Source organism: Zeus faber (assembly GCF_960531495.2).
Source record: "Zeus faber genome assembly, chromosome: 2".
Classification (NCBI taxonomy): domain Eukaryota; kingdom Metazoa; phylum Chordata; class Actinopteri; order Zeiformes; family Zeidae; genus Zeus; species Zeus faber.
Genome location: NC_137189.1, coordinates 49,766,518 through 49,782,673, shown reverse-complemented (window position 1 = coordinate 49,782,673; position 16,156 = coordinate 49,766,518). Strand labels below are relative to the sequence as shown.

The 16,156-nt window shown below is 46.7% G+C and overlaps 1 protein-coding gene across 1 annotated transcript in view; it reads right to left on the bottom strand.

Annotated features, from left to right (window-relative positions):
* Nucleotides 1–16,156, bottom strand: part of mdn1 (midasin AAA ATPase 1) — a gene marked incomplete at its 5' end in the record, with an annotated part of 79,840 nt that overhangs the window by 16,610 nt on the left and 47,074 nt on the right. The window contains 20 exons of the mRNA XM_080019069.1: nucleotides 494–913; nucleotides 2,009–2,124; nucleotides 2,247–2,352; nucleotides 2,725–2,851; nucleotides 3,764–3,910; nucleotides 4,472–4,616; nucleotides 5,160–5,343; nucleotides 5,760–5,833; nucleotides 5,955–6,064; nucleotides 6,250–6,426; nucleotides 6,734–6,858; nucleotides 7,409–7,503; nucleotides 7,979–8,074; nucleotides 8,737–8,984; nucleotides 10,379–10,661; nucleotides 11,539–11,700; nucleotides 12,262–12,940; nucleotides 13,357–13,469; nucleotides 14,326–14,713; nucleotides 15,273–15,490. Coding sequence (XP_079875195.1) covers nucleotides 494–913; nucleotides 2,009–2,124; nucleotides 2,247–2,352; nucleotides 2,725–2,851; nucleotides 3,764–3,910; nucleotides 4,472–4,616; nucleotides 5,160–5,343; nucleotides 5,760–5,833; nucleotides 5,955–6,064; nucleotides 6,250–6,426; nucleotides 6,734–6,858; nucleotides 7,409–7,503; nucleotides 7,979–8,074; nucleotides 8,737–8,984; nucleotides 10,379–10,661; nucleotides 11,539–11,700; nucleotides 12,262–12,940; nucleotides 13,357–13,469; nucleotides 14,326–14,713; nucleotides 15,273–15,490 — 4,013 coding nt within the window. The remainder of the gene's footprint in view (nucleotides 1–493; nucleotides 914–2,008; nucleotides 2,125–2,246; nucleotides 2,353–2,724; nucleotides 2,852–3,763; nucleotides 3,911–4,471; nucleotides 4,617–5,159; nucleotides 5,344–5,759; nucleotides 5,834–5,954; nucleotides 6,065–6,249; nucleotides 6,427–6,733; nucleotides 6,859–7,408; nucleotides 7,504–7,978; nucleotides 8,075–8,736; nucleotides 8,985–10,378; nucleotides 10,662–11,538; nucleotides 11,701–12,261; nucleotides 12,941–13,356; nucleotides 13,470–14,325; nucleotides 14,714–15,272; nucleotides 15,491–16,156) is intronic.

The following is a 16,156-nucleotide window of genomic DNA, read 5'->3' as shown; positions in this document are numbered from 1 at the left end:
TCCGTCGGTGTTTGAACAATTGTAAGTCGCTTTGGATAAAAGCGTCTGATCAATGACTAAATGTAAATGTAAATGTCACGGACGATGGGCGTTGAAATGTCATACTTTTGTGGTCAGGACCAAACTCCACGGATGCTATGGAGTCGTTTTCACATTGATCACATAATGCCGATTACTGGAGCTGATGACGATCGTGTTGCAAAATTGTGTTTCGAAACCTAAATTTCTAGGGAATTTGAAGAATTTGAAGCCAAAACTAAGCTGAAACTAATTGTTTTATGTTCCAATGTACAATTTCAATAAATGACATTTTCTTTCGTATTACTATTTGACTATTCTATTAATGTAGATACCATTGAGTTGCATGTTGTGTATGAATGGTGCTGTACAACTAAAGTTTATAATTATCGTTGTTGTTATTATTATTCCTGATTTGTGATTTCATAAAATCATTGTGTTATATTATTATTATTATTATTACTACTACTACTACCATGTGTGCAGCTCTCCATGGGAGCTCTGCAGTGCCACGGCGTCCAGCTCCGCCTTCAGGCCCTGGCTCTCTGTCAGCGTGGAGTCCACGTCGTGGGTCAGCCGGGTCCAGGCCTCGTCCCCTCTCCGCATCAGGCAACCGGGGGGCTGGCGCTGGGCGGCCAGGGGGGAGGGGCAGCGCAGGGTGGGCTGCCGGAGGCCGCCCGGCTCCTCCCCCTGCTGGGGCTCTTCGGGGCAGGCCTGCAGGAGCCAGGCCAGCTGCTGGAGGAGGGTGGAGCACTGGGCAGCCAGCGCCTGGCCCCGGCCCACCCAGCCCCGCAGGGAGGCCTGGGGGGGCAGGGGAGCGTCCACACCCTCGCTGGGGGTCTGGAGGTGGTCCTGGAGGTGGTCCTGGAGGCGCTGGACGCTGACCGTGAGCCTCCTGGGGGTGGGGAGGTCAGAAATATGATCACAAATATTATAATAATATAATAAGAATATGTGTGAATGGAGATCCATGATGTAGGACCAGCTGATACAGACAGATTATCATATTGTAATAGCAAACGTAAATGTGCTTTAATACCGCTGTAATATCCAACCATGACATTCTCCGACCATGTTGCCGCCGTCTCTTGGTCGTGCCGCTTCGCACTATTCAACATCCGAAAAGTCAGGCCGTACCTGACCCAATATGCCACTCAACTGCTGGTACAAACCTTGGTGATGTCCCGTCTCAACTACTGCAACGCTCTCTTAACGGGCTTGCCGGCCTGTGCGGCGAAGCCACTGCAGATGATACAGAATGCAGCGCTGCGACTGGTGCCCAAGCAGCCAAAGAGGGCACACGTTATACTCCGCTGCTCATCCAGCTCCACTGTTTACCTGTAGCCGCTTGGTTACCTGTAGCCGCTCGCATCAAGTTCAAGTCTCTGATGCTTATCTACAGAGTGATTGTTGGGAATGCTCCCACTTACTTCAATGCCCTTGTAAGAGCACATGTTCCCTCCCGGACGCTGCCCTGCTCAGGTGAGCGTGGCCTGGCTCTGCCAGGTGCACAACCACGGCCAGGCTGTTCTCATTTGTAGTTCCACGTTGGTGGAACCAGCTGCCAAAAACCACCAGAGCAGGGACCTCCCTCTCTGTCTTTAAGAAGCACTTGAAGAGCCAGCTCTTCAGAGAGCACCTCCTCTCCTAACTTACAATTACTTAGCACTACTTAGCAGTATTTATTTATTGTTACACTAATGTTTCTGTTGCAATGTAGCTTGAATGTTATTCTCCCTTGTAAGTCGCTTTGGATAAAAGCGTCTGCTAAATGACTAAATGTAATGTAATATAAAACCAGAGGCACCGGGGACGTCAACAAACAGAGGGAGTGAATCCAGGGTACGAACAGAGATCTTTTTCCAGATCTGAGGCTCATAGTAACTGGTGTCCTAGCTCCTAGATTGTCTCCTAGGTCCTTGCTCCTAGATTGTCTCCTACACCATCTACCAGCGGGAAGACTCTCTCCCAAAGTGTCAGCAGCACCGACCTGAGCTGCATCCACTGCTCCGTCAGCTTGGCAAGCCGCTGCCTCTGCCGGAGGATCAGCTTGAAGAGGTGGGAGGAGAAGCCTCTGCAGCGCTGCATGTTCCCCACACCCAGCTCCTGCACACACACAAAACATACTCATATTACATGACTAACAGTGCACTGGCTAAAAACAACGAGTGCACCAACGCCTGCAGGGGGCGCTCTGGAGCTTCCTGGAGGAGCGCCGAGCAGCTCACCTTGGCGGCGCCCTGCAGAGCCGTCTGCAGGGCGGATCGCCGAGCCCAGGAGCGGTAGTAGTACTTCTGACAACCATCCCACGCCGTCCTCAGCTCAGTGAGCAACCTAAAAAAAATAAAAATATATCATAATAAAGCTAAAAGCATCGTCAAATTTCAGACCAAAATCATAACATTCAGAGGGTGTTCAATAAAAAAAATACTTACTTAAAAACAGAAACAATCAAACACTGAAAAAGCACTGAAACTCCACGAGCATGAAATTAAATGTATTTTTTGGTGTAATGTCATATTGCATTTTGAATTTTGTTTAATTACATTTTTAGCCCCCGCCCCCAAAAAAAGCAATTGTCATTTTTTAGTAAAAAAAAAAAAAAAAAAAAAAAAGAAAAAATGGGGCAATTTTTGCCCTTTTAATCTAAGAAAAGCTTAACCCTGAGCGTCTCTGAATCCAGCATTGAACAGCAGGTGTATTTACGTGTTTTCGTGGCTCCCTCGGGGGCTGGCGGCCGACAGGGCCGTGTTGAGCTCCAGAGGGGACATGCAGAGCATCTGCTCTGGATCGGCCGTGCGGCTCCACGTCAGCCCCTTGCGATACGACAGACCTAACAAGGACGATGGGAACAGATGGAATCACATTTTTAAATGGATACAATTGGGGTTCATTCTGCCGTTACAAAATGAAATTCAAGGACTTTCAAGTACATTTTTTAAGCACAATTCTTCATCTTCAAGGACTACATGCAAAATCTGATCTTGACCTTTATTAATTAAAATGTAATATAATCTTAGCCTCATTGTCTATTATTATATTAGTTTATCTATTATACACCAACCAGCCACAACATTAAACCACTGACAGGTGAAGTGAATAACATTGATCATCTGGTTCCAATGGCACCTGTCAAGGGGTGGGGGAGATATATATATAGTGTTATATATTATTATTATATATAGTGTTATATATTATTATTATATATAGTGTTATATATTATTATTATATATAGTGTTATATATTATTATATAATGTTATATATTATTATTATATATAGTGTTATATATTATATATATATATATATATGAGGCAGCAGGTGAAGAGTGAGTTGTTGAAGTTGATGTGTTGAAGCAGCGTAAGGATCTGAGCCACTTTGACAAGGAGCACATTGTGATGCTGGACGACTGGGTCAGAGCATCTCCACAAGCACAGGTCTTGTGGCTGTTCCCGCTCTGCAGTGGTTACTACCAAAAGTGTCCAAGGAAGGACGACCGCTGAACCGGCGACAGGGTCATGGGGCCCAAGGCTCATTGATGCACGTGGGGAGTGAAGTCTAGTCTGTCTGGTTGTGTCCTATTTATATCAGAGGTTTTTTTTTTCAAAACCTTTTAAAGCACTTCAGCACAAAGGGGTGATTTTCAAGGTATTCCAGTACTGACATTTTCTGAGGAGAAAATTCAAGCGCTGCAAGCACCTCAAGGACCCGTCAAGAACCCTGCAGGAAGACACTTTTTCCGCTCACCTATTTCTGCGAGCATCTTGAAGAGGTCGGCGAGCGCTCGCTGCTTCTGCTGCAGGATGTGCTTCACCTCAGACTTCTGCTTCTCCTTCTCCGCCGACGCGTCGACCGTGAGGCTCTGCAGGTCGCGCACGTTGGTGATGATCTCGCCTGGGAGGACAGGAAGTGAGAGGATGGTTTGAGAGGGCTCCGAGGCCGCCCGAAAACGGCCGAGAAAGTCTGACGGCAGCGTGGGAAACGTGAGATTTGATCTGAATTTAGACAAAGAAGATCATTTTTGATTTACTCCACTCGGGTATTCAATTTGGACGGTGCACAGTACAATAACATGTGATAATGTGTCATATGATCAATAATAGAGTGAATAAACAGACAATACAAATTAAATACCAAGAGCCATAAAATATGTCAGATTTAAAGGAAAAAAAAATCTTTTCAAGGTTGTTTTTTTTTCTACAAATTTGAAGCTCATCCCAGGGCTCGTCAATAACAGTTGCCAAGTTGCCCCGGCAATGAGATTCGTGCAATTGTCAACCATCTTGTGATCTTGTGCCGTGTGGTTCCCTCGCTGTCAACTGAGCACAGTATACTGCACCTCACCGTCTGTTCGTAAATGACATCCATCGATTCATCTATTGATCTCCCACAATAGTTAAATGGTTAAAATGCGGCAACCGTTCTGTCAGTCTTGGCAACCAAGGCCCTCCTTACCGGTGAACACGTCCAGGTCCTCCGCCAGCTCGGGGACGGGGTTCTTCTTCACCAGCTGGACGCACATCCTCCTCATCTTCCTGGTCAGGAGAGGGAGGCGGCCCTGCAGGTCGGGCACCTCCGTGGGCCCCTCGGGGTCCTCAATCTGGAGCAAACACAGCTCCAACAGGTCAAACGGCGGCAAAACATCCAAGTTAAAGCGGTTGCTTGGGATCACGGTCGGCTGCGGTCTGATCCCGATTGGCCGGACTCAAACCACCTGGATGACACAGCTGTATGGCCGGCTTTTGTCAACGTGATTTAGAAAGAAGGAAATGTTTAAAAAAAAAATATATATATAATATAATAAATATAATATAAAACAAAACACTTCTTTCCATTGTTTTTGCATTGCAAAACAATGGCTCTTGGTGGCTCTTTGTTTTGGCTTTTCTTCTTCTTGAGGATGGCAGTCTGGTAGTCTGGCAGTTTTTGTGGCCTTATGTTAGTTTAATTATTTTCTTACATTTATTTCCCTCCTTTTGTTCCATTTGGCCGGACCGCCTGACTCTTCTAGAATGCTTTGTCTAAATAAAATGGTTCTTTTTACTTGGTTTGGGGTTCGTTAAACAGGCCTCAAGGTTTGGAAAAAAAAAAAAAAGAGAAGCCGAGTATCCAAGTATCCGTGCCAGAGCTTGTATTTTTTTACCTGCAGGTCTCTGCCCTTCCCAGGGAGGGCGCTCTTGAGGGCCCGATGCACCCGGTGGATGGGGGTCTCTTCTGGGTTGGCGTCCACGCTGTCCATGTCGGCCCCGCTGCCCTGCTCCACCAGGGACGGAGCGCAGGGGCCGCTCAGCGCCGCCTCCAGCTTCCTGACGAACTTGAAGAGCGTCCTGCGGGCGGGACGGGAACACCCCCAAAACGAGCACACGTCAACACAGCCAGGTGCGGAAAACTCACCCAATCAGATACCGCCATGTTTTTGTGACTTCATTGATTTTAGGTTGAGTGGACAAGGGTGGCAAATGTCCATGGTGACAATGCCTACGTCAGGGGTCTTAAACTACAGGTCCAGGGGCCACATCCGGCCAGTGAGACAATTGAATGCGGCCCCGCCACAAGTTTATAATATGTAGTTAAAACTGGCTTAATTGTACAATGACAATTCTTCATATTATTGAATGTTTTGAGAATATAGAATAGAAAAAATATATATAAAATAGAATATATCACATTTTTTTATGAGCCACTCTGCATAAAAGCAGCCTGGCTGAGTCTGTGTCTTCCACAGGTCAGCGGGGGACTCTACCTGTGTGTTTTCTCCACCGATTGTTTGACCGACCAGAAACTGACGTCGTTCCACCTGGAGATCTTCACAAAGTTCTGGGGGAAACATTTTTTTTTTTTTTTTTTTTTTTTTCAAAAATCATTTTTTATTTGCTTGTTTAAAAAAAAAAAAAAGGGAAGGTGTTGAAGAGGGAGGGGGGTGGTGGTGGGGTTTCACCTTCAGCTCCTTCTCGATGGGCTTCCTGAGCTGATCCACTCTGGAGCGAACGCCCTCGGAGAACTGGGCGTAGTAAGAGTGCAGGTTCCACAGCAAACTGCACAGTGCGTCTGGGAGGATCGAGAAACCAACAGAAACAAACGTCTCCACAAAAGGAGACAGAAAAAAAAAACAAAAAAAAACAAAAAACACACACATGGGGAGGTACGGTTATCGTGGGAAACCACTTCCTGTAAACAAAGACATCACAAAGTTCAGCTCCTGTAAGGTAAGGAGGATGAGGGGCGTGGCCGACCTCTGCCCCCCTGGGCCGGCGGCAGCAGCAGCACGTGGCAGTGGAAGGACAGCAGCGTGGCCAGGCGGGTGTGGAACTCCCCCAGGGTGGAGCCCTCCATGAAGGCCTGCAGGGTGGAGGACACCGAGGACAGGGAGAGGTGCTCCACCTCCTCCTCCTCCTCCTCCTCCTCCTCGGCTGGACGGAGAGACAGGGTTTAGGGAATGACAGGTTTTACTTTTTCTTAGTCAAACACATAAAAAAAACAAAACAAAACTTTAAAACTGCATTGTAAAACAAAATACAACAAAGTACAAGCATCTTCTCTGTTCTTTTATTCTATAAAGATCCATGAGTGTGGTATGCATATCATTTTCAAAAATATATATATATTTTTTAAATATATTGGAGCCTTCTTTACATTTTGTATTTCAGTGCAACAAGCAAACCAACGTGCCGGGTATTTTTTATTTTTTTTTTATATAACATTTAACCCCACACTCACCTGCATCAGCCTCCGCCCGCTGCTCCTGGAGGTAGCGCTCCACCAGCTGGTAGATGGAGAACCAGTGGTGAGTGGACTTCTCCGCCTGCCGCTTCATGGCGTTGTCCAGACTGCAGGACCAGCAGCTGCAGGAGGAAGGAGGGGGGAGACGGGAGGAAACAGGGGGAGACAGGGGGAGACAGGGGGAGACGGGAGGAAACGGGAGGAAACGGGAGGAGACAGGGGGAGACAGGGGGAGACAGGGGGAGACAGGGGGAGACAGGGGGAGACAGGGGGAGACGGGAGGAAACAGGAGGAGACGGGTGGAGACGGGTGGAGACGGGAGGAAACAGGAGGAAACAGGAGGAAACAGGGGGAGACGGGTGGAGACGGGTGGAGACGGGAGGAAACAGGAGGAAACAGGAGGAAACAGGGGGAGACGGGAGGAAACAGGGGGAGACAGGGGGAGACAGGGGGAGACAGGGGGAGACAGGGGGAGACAGGGGGAGACAGGGGGAGACAGGGGGAGACAGGGGGAGACGGGAGGAGACGGGTGGAGACGGGAGGAAACAGGAGGAAACAGGAGGAAACAGGGGGAGACGGGAGGAAACAGGGGGAGACGGGAGGAGTCAGTCATGTGAACGTCCCTCGTGAGGACACGCCCAACAAGACCCAAACGGAGGTTCTGGTTCTGACCTCAGCTCCAGTTTGCGCCACTGGATGATGAGCTGAGTGAGCGGCTCCAGCTCCTTCCTCAGAGAAACCGAGCGGCTGGCGTTGTCCTCCCAGTCCTGAAACGTGACAACACCAACTTCAAAACACGGATGACGTCAGAATACAGGGTGGAGGCACCTGGTGGAGGTGGAAGGACGCACCCCATCACGGTTCAGTTCGATGCTGTCACGATATTTTTAAACAAAGCTTGAATGGAAACGTAGAAGATTCCTTCTTTATTCTTTTATTCAGGCATTAAAACTGCAAAATCAATTAATTCAAGTACAACTACTTGAAGTTTTTATATTTAATTTAGTTTCTTCTGTTTGTTTTAAGTGCAATCAATCCACTCCTTAGGCTGCCTTATTATTTTTGATGTTTCAACACAAATCCAGTTGGATTGGTGATGCTGCTCGCTGGTGCTTCAAGTCGGTAAATGAAAAACGAGCACGTTTTGACATCATTCTCCATTTCCCGTCACGTTTTTTGGAGGTGAGATTTGGGGGCGTGTCACACGGCCACGCCCCCTAGAGGCCGGGGCTCCGGTCTGACCTGGGCTTTAGCGAGCAGGATCTCCAGGCCGTTGAGAAACTTGGCCAGAGGGCTGGACAGGCTGAAGGCCAGGATGCGGTCCAACACCACGATCAGCTGGAGGGAGAGAGTGAGGTCACAGAGGTAGCTGAGCTCAGGGGTTCTCAACGTGGGGCCGGGGGACCCTCCGGGAGGGGCCCCCCCGACCTCAAAATGATTAACAGTTATAATTCAACTTTATTTCATTTCCAATATGTTAGCACCATTAGAGAATGTCCAATGAAGACTGTTTGGATCCCAGTTTCAGTGTTTTCTCTCAGGATACAGTAGAGACACTGAATCATAACAATATAAATATTGATCTGAGATTGAACCCAGAGACTGGAAATGAACAACTGGTGGCTGCAAATACAACACCTTGATGTGAGAGAGGTTGAGATTCACTGTTTTATCTCACTGGCCATTATTAAAATAACCGTATTTATGTAGTGCTTTTCGAAAAATAAATTACAAAGTGCTTCACAAAAAGGAGAAAACCAATTTTAAAAGATAAGCAACAGTTAAGGAATCATCATTTAAAAGCAAGAAATTAAAGCCTCATGAAATAGTACTGGCATTCAACTTAAAAAGGCAAAATTCTAAAAAGGCTCATTTAAACAAATGCATTTTTAAGAGTTTTTTGAAACCGTAAAACAGACACTGTGTCTAAAGTGACTCTGCAGTGTCTCTTCAAAGCCTCCTTTCTTAATAACTAATAAAAACGGTCATTTCCAGCTGACCTGCACTAGCGCTGGGTGCTCTGGCCAATCCTCCAGCCTCTGGGTGACGGCCGTCCTCAGCGTCTCCAGGACGGGGAGGCCGAGCCGGGCCTGGCTCATGTTGGGCTGCTGGTAGAAGTCGTACGGCCCCTCGGCCTGGAGGGCCAGGCAGTCCGGGCCCCCGGGACCCCCGGAGCCCAGGACCGAGTTCTGCAGGATGGAGCCCAGGAGCAGCTGGCTGCCACTGAGCTGCTGGTCCAGATCTGCGTCTGAGAGGCGGGGCCAGGGGAAGTCAGCATGGATTTAAAAATACCATGTTTGTTTTTTTGTTTTTTTACTGCTTCATGGAGTTCATTTTGTACACTTTTACAAAGCTTTGATGTTAGTTGTTGATATGCAGGAGATAATGTGCAGCCAGACGATCATCATCACTAAATAACCCCCAACAGCGTGATCCAGGGTTATTTTGGTATTTTATTACCCTGCTCAGACCTGACATTGGGGAAATAGCTGAAGTAGCACAGCAGTGTGACAGGGCCTGCGTGGTTTTGGAGTCACTGCAGCTAAATGACTATTCACACCGTAGCATCTGGTCACGAGGATAATCACATTGTATGTGAGTTACTGCGGCTAAATAAATACACAAATTTATCTAATTAGGACATATCCCTTGAAATGCATCATATGATCTGATCATGTGACAGGACAGCTGCACATACGGACTTACGCTGCAAGTCTCAGCTACCACTGTAGTGAGTTTTCTGATTTTGACACAGTGTGTTTATTATTGTTCATTATGAAACGATAAAAGAACATGAAACTGTCCAAAAAGTTCCAATAAAATAAAAAATGGACGGTCGCCAAGTTCCAGTAGAATTCAAACTGGACACGACACATAACTAACATGGAAAGGTCCAGTTCAAACTTCAAATGAAAGTCTTTCACTTTTAATTGTAAATGTATCTATTTATATATATATATATATATATATATATATATATATATATATATATATATATATATATATATATATATATATATATATATATATATATATATGGTACTTGCCTTTCAAAAAATATAGATATAATAAACATATAATAATCCTTCACTCAACTGAATCAAATTAAACGACTGGTTTTACCGAGTGACTCGTCAGGAACAGTCTCAAAACAGAGTCAAAGCTTTCATCAGAAGCGGAGTCACGAAGCAGGAACAAGCAGAGCAGACGCTCAGTGCAGTGACGGCGACAGAAACAGTCTGTACAATGTTAGAATATTGTCAGGCGACGGATCAATCATTTTTCTCATCTTCTTCACCGACCTTGAAGAACCCCCAAACAGCGACACGTTCTTCCTCCTCTTTGAGCATCAGCTACGTTACATTACGTTGCAACAGCTTTGAGTATCAGAGCATGTTGACCAGTACGGAACATGAGACAGTAAATGAGACCGGCACAGAATCGGAAAATATATCTGACACTGATGGACTGCTACGCCTAACGTTGTATGTAAACATTACGCCACATTTTTGAGCTTGATTATTACTCCCTAAATCTATCTAATTTCAGATAAAGGTTTATGGTTATGCTTTTAATATTTTCCACGTGACAACGAATATCTGCGGATCCACTTCCCTGCCTGTGTGTACATGAAACACCAACCTATCAGGTGGTAGAAGCGTGTCATTACAGGAGCAGCGATCTGATAGGACGACACCAGGGCCTCGATGTGTTCTTTGCTGCAATTGGCCGGAGCCACGCCCTGGTACCACAGCGACCTGGCGAAACCCAGGCAGAGGCGCCGGTGGACCTGGACCACCGCGTTCATGGCGGCCGGAGACAGGAAGTCGCCGTCGTCGGATTCCCCCGCGGCTTCCTGTTCGTCCTCTCCCGCCGTGTCGGCCGAGCCCTCCAGCGTGGGCTGGGAGGTGATGTCCGCAAAGTCCTGGACGGAGACGGACACGTTAGACGGAGCAGTTACAGTACTCCACCACTAGAGGGAGCACTGTCCATCCAAGCGCCATCAAAACACAGTTCAGTTCCTCCCGTTCCTTCTGGAACATTGGGCGACGAGTCCCCACCATTCGCTCCTTACCAGAATGGTGTCTTCTCGTCATTTCCGTAACATGCTTTTTTTACGGGGTGAGGTTGTTAACCCCACGCCCAAGCAATGTCCAAATCAAATTTGAGGTTATACCGACCAAGAAGCAGGAATATCCCTCAAATTGATGAGGAATTCATTAATTTATGAATTAATAACAGCTAAAATAATTTATCATACATTAAAATAAGTGTATTTGTAAAAATACATGTAAAAAAAGTCAAAATAAATTAAAATGTAGTAAAATAAATATGGTAAATAAAATATGGTAAATAAAATACGGTAAGGTAAAAAAACTTTTTGGGGGAAATGTACAATGCCAGTGCTGCACTTTTTTCTGAATCAAACATTTGAGTTCAGAGTGACTTTGTGACACAGCAGAAATGCATCGCAGCTCCTGGTCTCAGAGCTCGGCGTCCGAACGTCGACGCCAAGAAAAATATGAGATACTGACTCCAAACACCGGAAGGCTTCTGGAACGGCCCGGGGCGCGGTAGATTACATTACATTTTAGATTACATTACATTTAGCAGACGCTTTTATCCAAAGCGACTTACAATTATTCAAACACCGACGGACGCAGCCATCAGGAGCAATTAGGGGTTAAGTGTCTTGCTCAAGGACACTACAGCATGCTAGCAGGGGGAGCCTGGGATCGAACCAGCAACCTTTAGATCACTAGACCACCAGCTCTACCTCCTGAGCTACCACCCCACGGTACCTTGTGGAAGCGCGGGAAGCTGGTCCTGAAGTCCCGCTCCTCCTGCTCCTCCTCGCTGAGGCCCGAGCCGTGCAGCCGGCTGCGATTCCGGTACAAGCTGGAGTCCTGCTGCTCCTTCTCCCTCCTGCGAGCCTCCTGCGAGTCCCAGTCGTTCACCAGGGCCTGAGGGGCGTGGCGGTGAGGAGGGAAATATGCACTTTCACCGCTGTTCAATGTGCATCGCATTTACATTCATCTCCCGTTACGTCTCAAAATGACACCAGAAATGTTTAGTTTTATAGATGTTTCCTATTATTTTTTTCTCGATTAATAAAACACAGCATTTTGTGGTTCGAGACATCTCTACAAGAAATAAAGTAAATACGTACTTATTTAACATATACATAAGAAAAAAAGACATGTAATCCTGTTTTTATTAACATATACCATAAAAAAACTTCAAGACATTACAGGACATGGACCCAGTGCAGGTTAGGTTGCCCACGATCATTATATTTTAGATATTTGTCATACAAATAATTTCGATTCACAATTATTATTATTTTTTTTTAGGTTTTATTCTATTATAGTGTAATACCACATATGCACCTTAGGAAGCAAACCATGCAAACCATATTGGAAGAACAAATAATATAATTGGAGAGGCTTACATTGCGACGAGTGATTATGAAATAATTGCGACAGCCCCACTGCAGATCATAAAACATTACCACAGCGTCTCACCTGGCAGATGTGTCTGAAGAGGCGGAGCGTCTCCTCGTCGAGGCGACCCAGGGCCTGGGCGTGGCACTGCACGTACAGCAGGGCGTTGAGGAGCAGCGTGGACGCCCGGGGCAACACGCGCTCGGGGTCCTGCTGGGGGGGGAGGAGCTTGACCAGGCCGCGCACAGCCTCCGTGCACGTCCTGGAGCACAGGAAGTCGGCCCGGGCCAGGTCGGAGGGCAGGGCCGCCGACACGGAGGGGAAGGCCAGCAGGCAGGCGGCCAGGCGGGGCAGGCCGGCGGGCGCGGGGGCGAGCGAGGCCGCCGCCTGCGCCGCCAGCAGCCGCATGCCGTGGCGCAGCTGCAGGATGCCGGTCCGCAGAGGGCCCACCACGTCCGGGTACAGCGGGTAGTCGTCCAGCAGCCGCTGGGAGAAGCGCTGCTGGGAGCCCTGCCACACCGCCTCCTCCTTCAGCAGGCCCGGGATCCCCGCCCGGGACCTGGAGGAGGAGGGGCCCTGCAGCGCCTTCAGCAGGTGGGACAGCAGGTCCTGGATGGTGGCCGCCTGCCCGATGCTGCACAGGTAGTGCTGCAGCTCCTGGAAGAGGCGGCCGTACTGCGGCTCCCGGGGCCGGCACGCCTGCTTCCTGGAGAGCTCGGCGATCTGCTCCTTCACCTGCTGCATGCGGATCCACAGGTACCTGGAAACACCAAAGGATGGGTTTAAATAATAATAATCAATACGACACACAGAGACCTGAGGCCAATCAGGAAGTCGTATGAACTGCAGGGTTAGAGACGAGGCTCTGAAGGCTTCACTGAAAGGGATACTTCCAGTTTTTAGGGGGAAATTCACTTTTAATAATAGTTATAGTTTAAAGTAGCTCCGAATATAACTGCATTTAAATCTAAAATGTCTTTGTTTTTATTCTACCTCAATATGCAAGAATGTGTCTGCTCAAAAGAATTCAGATGCTGGTGAAGGTGCAAATCCCTAATTTCACAGGAGCGAGGCTAGCGGATACATTCAGCATGCGGAACAGGAGTATCCCTGTAAGATGATTTAAAATATAATAAAATAAAATCTAAATAATATCTTTTATAATAATAAAATCACCGGATCCTTGGGTGCTGGAAGCCGTCGGTGGTGCTGCTCTCCTCTAGCTCCGCCCCCGTCAGCAGCTGAGACGACAGGCTCCGCCCCCGCCACTCCTCCTGCAGCAAAGCAAGCTGGGAAACGAGCGGAGGAGGAGAGGTCATTTAATAATAACAACTATTATATATAACAACAACTCTAATGCACCATTTTTGTCTCGGAGGACATGGGCTCCCAAACTGGGGTACGAGACCCCCTAGGGCTCCGTGAAGTCATTGCAGGTCGTGTGCAGAAAAATTACATTTGAGATTTGTTTGTGATGCATTTTTTTTGCATTTTTTTTTCTCCCCCCACAAAATCCTTGCATTATGTGCGTCCCTGCATTCTCTCCATGTTTTCCAGTCCCCCCTGCCCCCCTGCACTTTAATGACTCTCTTTTTTGCACTTCTAATGTTTACAATTCCATTTGCACAGCTCTATGACAGCTACCTCAGATATATGACCACAGTCAATGCAAGTTTGTAAATATCTTTATGTCATTGTATTTTTATCTGCACTAATTTTATGCTACGTATGAGCCTTCGCCCCGTTGTTGTAAAGCCATAACCCTCTTTTAGTTTCACTGTGTCTGCACACTGCGTCAATGACAACAAAACTGCATTGAATCATAAGAAGGCAGCCTCCCTCATGAAGTGAATTTCATTTTTTGTTGTGAGGGTTGCACTTGTTGTCAGCGAGCTTTAAGATGGATGTGATATTTGTGTAGCCTCATTTTGAACAGGTTTTTATAGGCAGCAAGTTATACATACATTTATTTATTTATTTTTGTTTGTAAATATATTTTTTGGAGGGGGGGGTTGGGGACCCCTGGACTAAGAGGTAGACTGGGATAGACAAAAATAAGACGAGGAGACACATTCCCAAATGACTCACAAACCAAAACTCAAGTCATGAAACCGTGAAAGAGTTTGAGGTGGAGCAGCCCCTCACCTCTTCCTGGGTGTAGTTCAGCTTGTAGGCCCTCTTCACTGCCGGGTCGAAGATGGTCTGCGGCGTCCACACCCTGATCTGGACCAGGCCCATGTTGACCCAGAAGACCCCGGCCCGGGTCACCTGGTGGCCTCCCTGCACCTTGTTCTGGACGTACTGCTGCAGGCAGGCCAGGCAGGCGTCCAGGAGGCCGTCCGGGAGCAGGTCGGAGGGCAGGAAGTCCCTGAGGGCTGTCTGGATCTCCTGGGCGGCGACCAGGGGGTCCTGCTCCTCCACCAAGCTCTCGCAGCTCTCCATGTAGCCTTCCAGAAGGCTGGGGGGCAGCAGGTCGGCCAGGCTCTGCAGCTGCCGGCGCAGGACCGCCCCCTGCAGGCGGAAGTCAGTGGACCTGGGGGGGAGGGGGGAATAAGTGCTTGGATTTGAAGACACCCATTTATCTACGTTCTCCCTCCAGAGATTTCACACAAACATATCACTATATATCAATGAACGCTGATTATATATTTAAAAACATATTGTCAAAGTTGTACCAAACACTTCTTAAATGGTTTGTTTGAACCAATAAATGTAGTTTTATCTTATTTAGTTCATTTAAAAGGGGCAGGACACATTAATAAAGAAAAAGGGAAATTTTCATCTGTAGTCTCTTCCCAGATCCTCATAAAAATGAATATGAATACACACTTTTTCTTATAGTCATTCACTTGCTTACAATATATGTCCCGCTTTATAAAGGAAATTATCTTATTTATCTAGTTAGATCATTTGACTGGGACAGTGCATATTAATAAACATTGCAGTGAATATGCTAAAGTGGGGCGAAAAGGCTTATCTCCATCGGTCGTCCCTTCCCAGATGATCACTAAATACTCTGATTACTTATAATAAACCTCCTGCTTTTTCAATTAATTCATATGATTCAATTCATATTCATTGTGAGTTCCCACCTGAAGTGTGCCAGGGCGCGAATGGCCATGTTGTCCCACAGCACGGCGCTGAGGTCCTGGAGCTGCTGCAGCCGCTCCCTCCACTCGCCCAGGCTGACCCGGGAGGCGGCGAGCAGGGCGAGGCCCGGCGGCTCCCAGGCGCCTGGGGCCTCCGAGCTGCTGCTCAGCACGTCCAGGGAGCAGCGGGACCACACGGCCCGGCTCAGCGCCGGGGGGCCCTGGGGTGGACGGAGGGAGGGGCGTCGGGTCAATCCCTGGAGGTTGAGGCCACATCAGTGGTTCTCCAACTTATGACTGTTAGCCCCGCCCACTTTAAGGGTAGAAAAACTGGAACATTTATTTATTCATAATTACTTTTCCATTATGTTACTCACCTTCGTTCCTGTTACCTTTATCTGATGTAAAAATTGTAACAAATAAATACATATAAAATATATTTGGGCTGGGTTAAAAAAAAGGTAATCCATAAATAAATCCATACTTTTTATTAATTTGATTTTAGCATTTTTTTGTAATGCAAATAAAAACTAAAAAAATCGTGTGTTTTCTGTTTTGCCATTATATTATTCCCTCGGTTCCTTTTTGTGGACATAAAAATATATATTATGACATTGAACAAACAAAAAATAATAAAAATTAAAATTAATACTTACAATTTAATACATATGTGTAACACAATTTAATTATATGAATTTGATATGTGAAAATTATAATATCAATACTTTGTTTGGAGTATTGACATTATATGAAACTGTTTATTTCAAATTGAATCCCAGACACAAATGAACTATTTCTGCATTAGAATTAATTTGCTCCCTCATATTTATTTGTAATGCAAGGTTGACTGTAACCTCAAAAACTCTCATTATGAATAAAATGTCAAT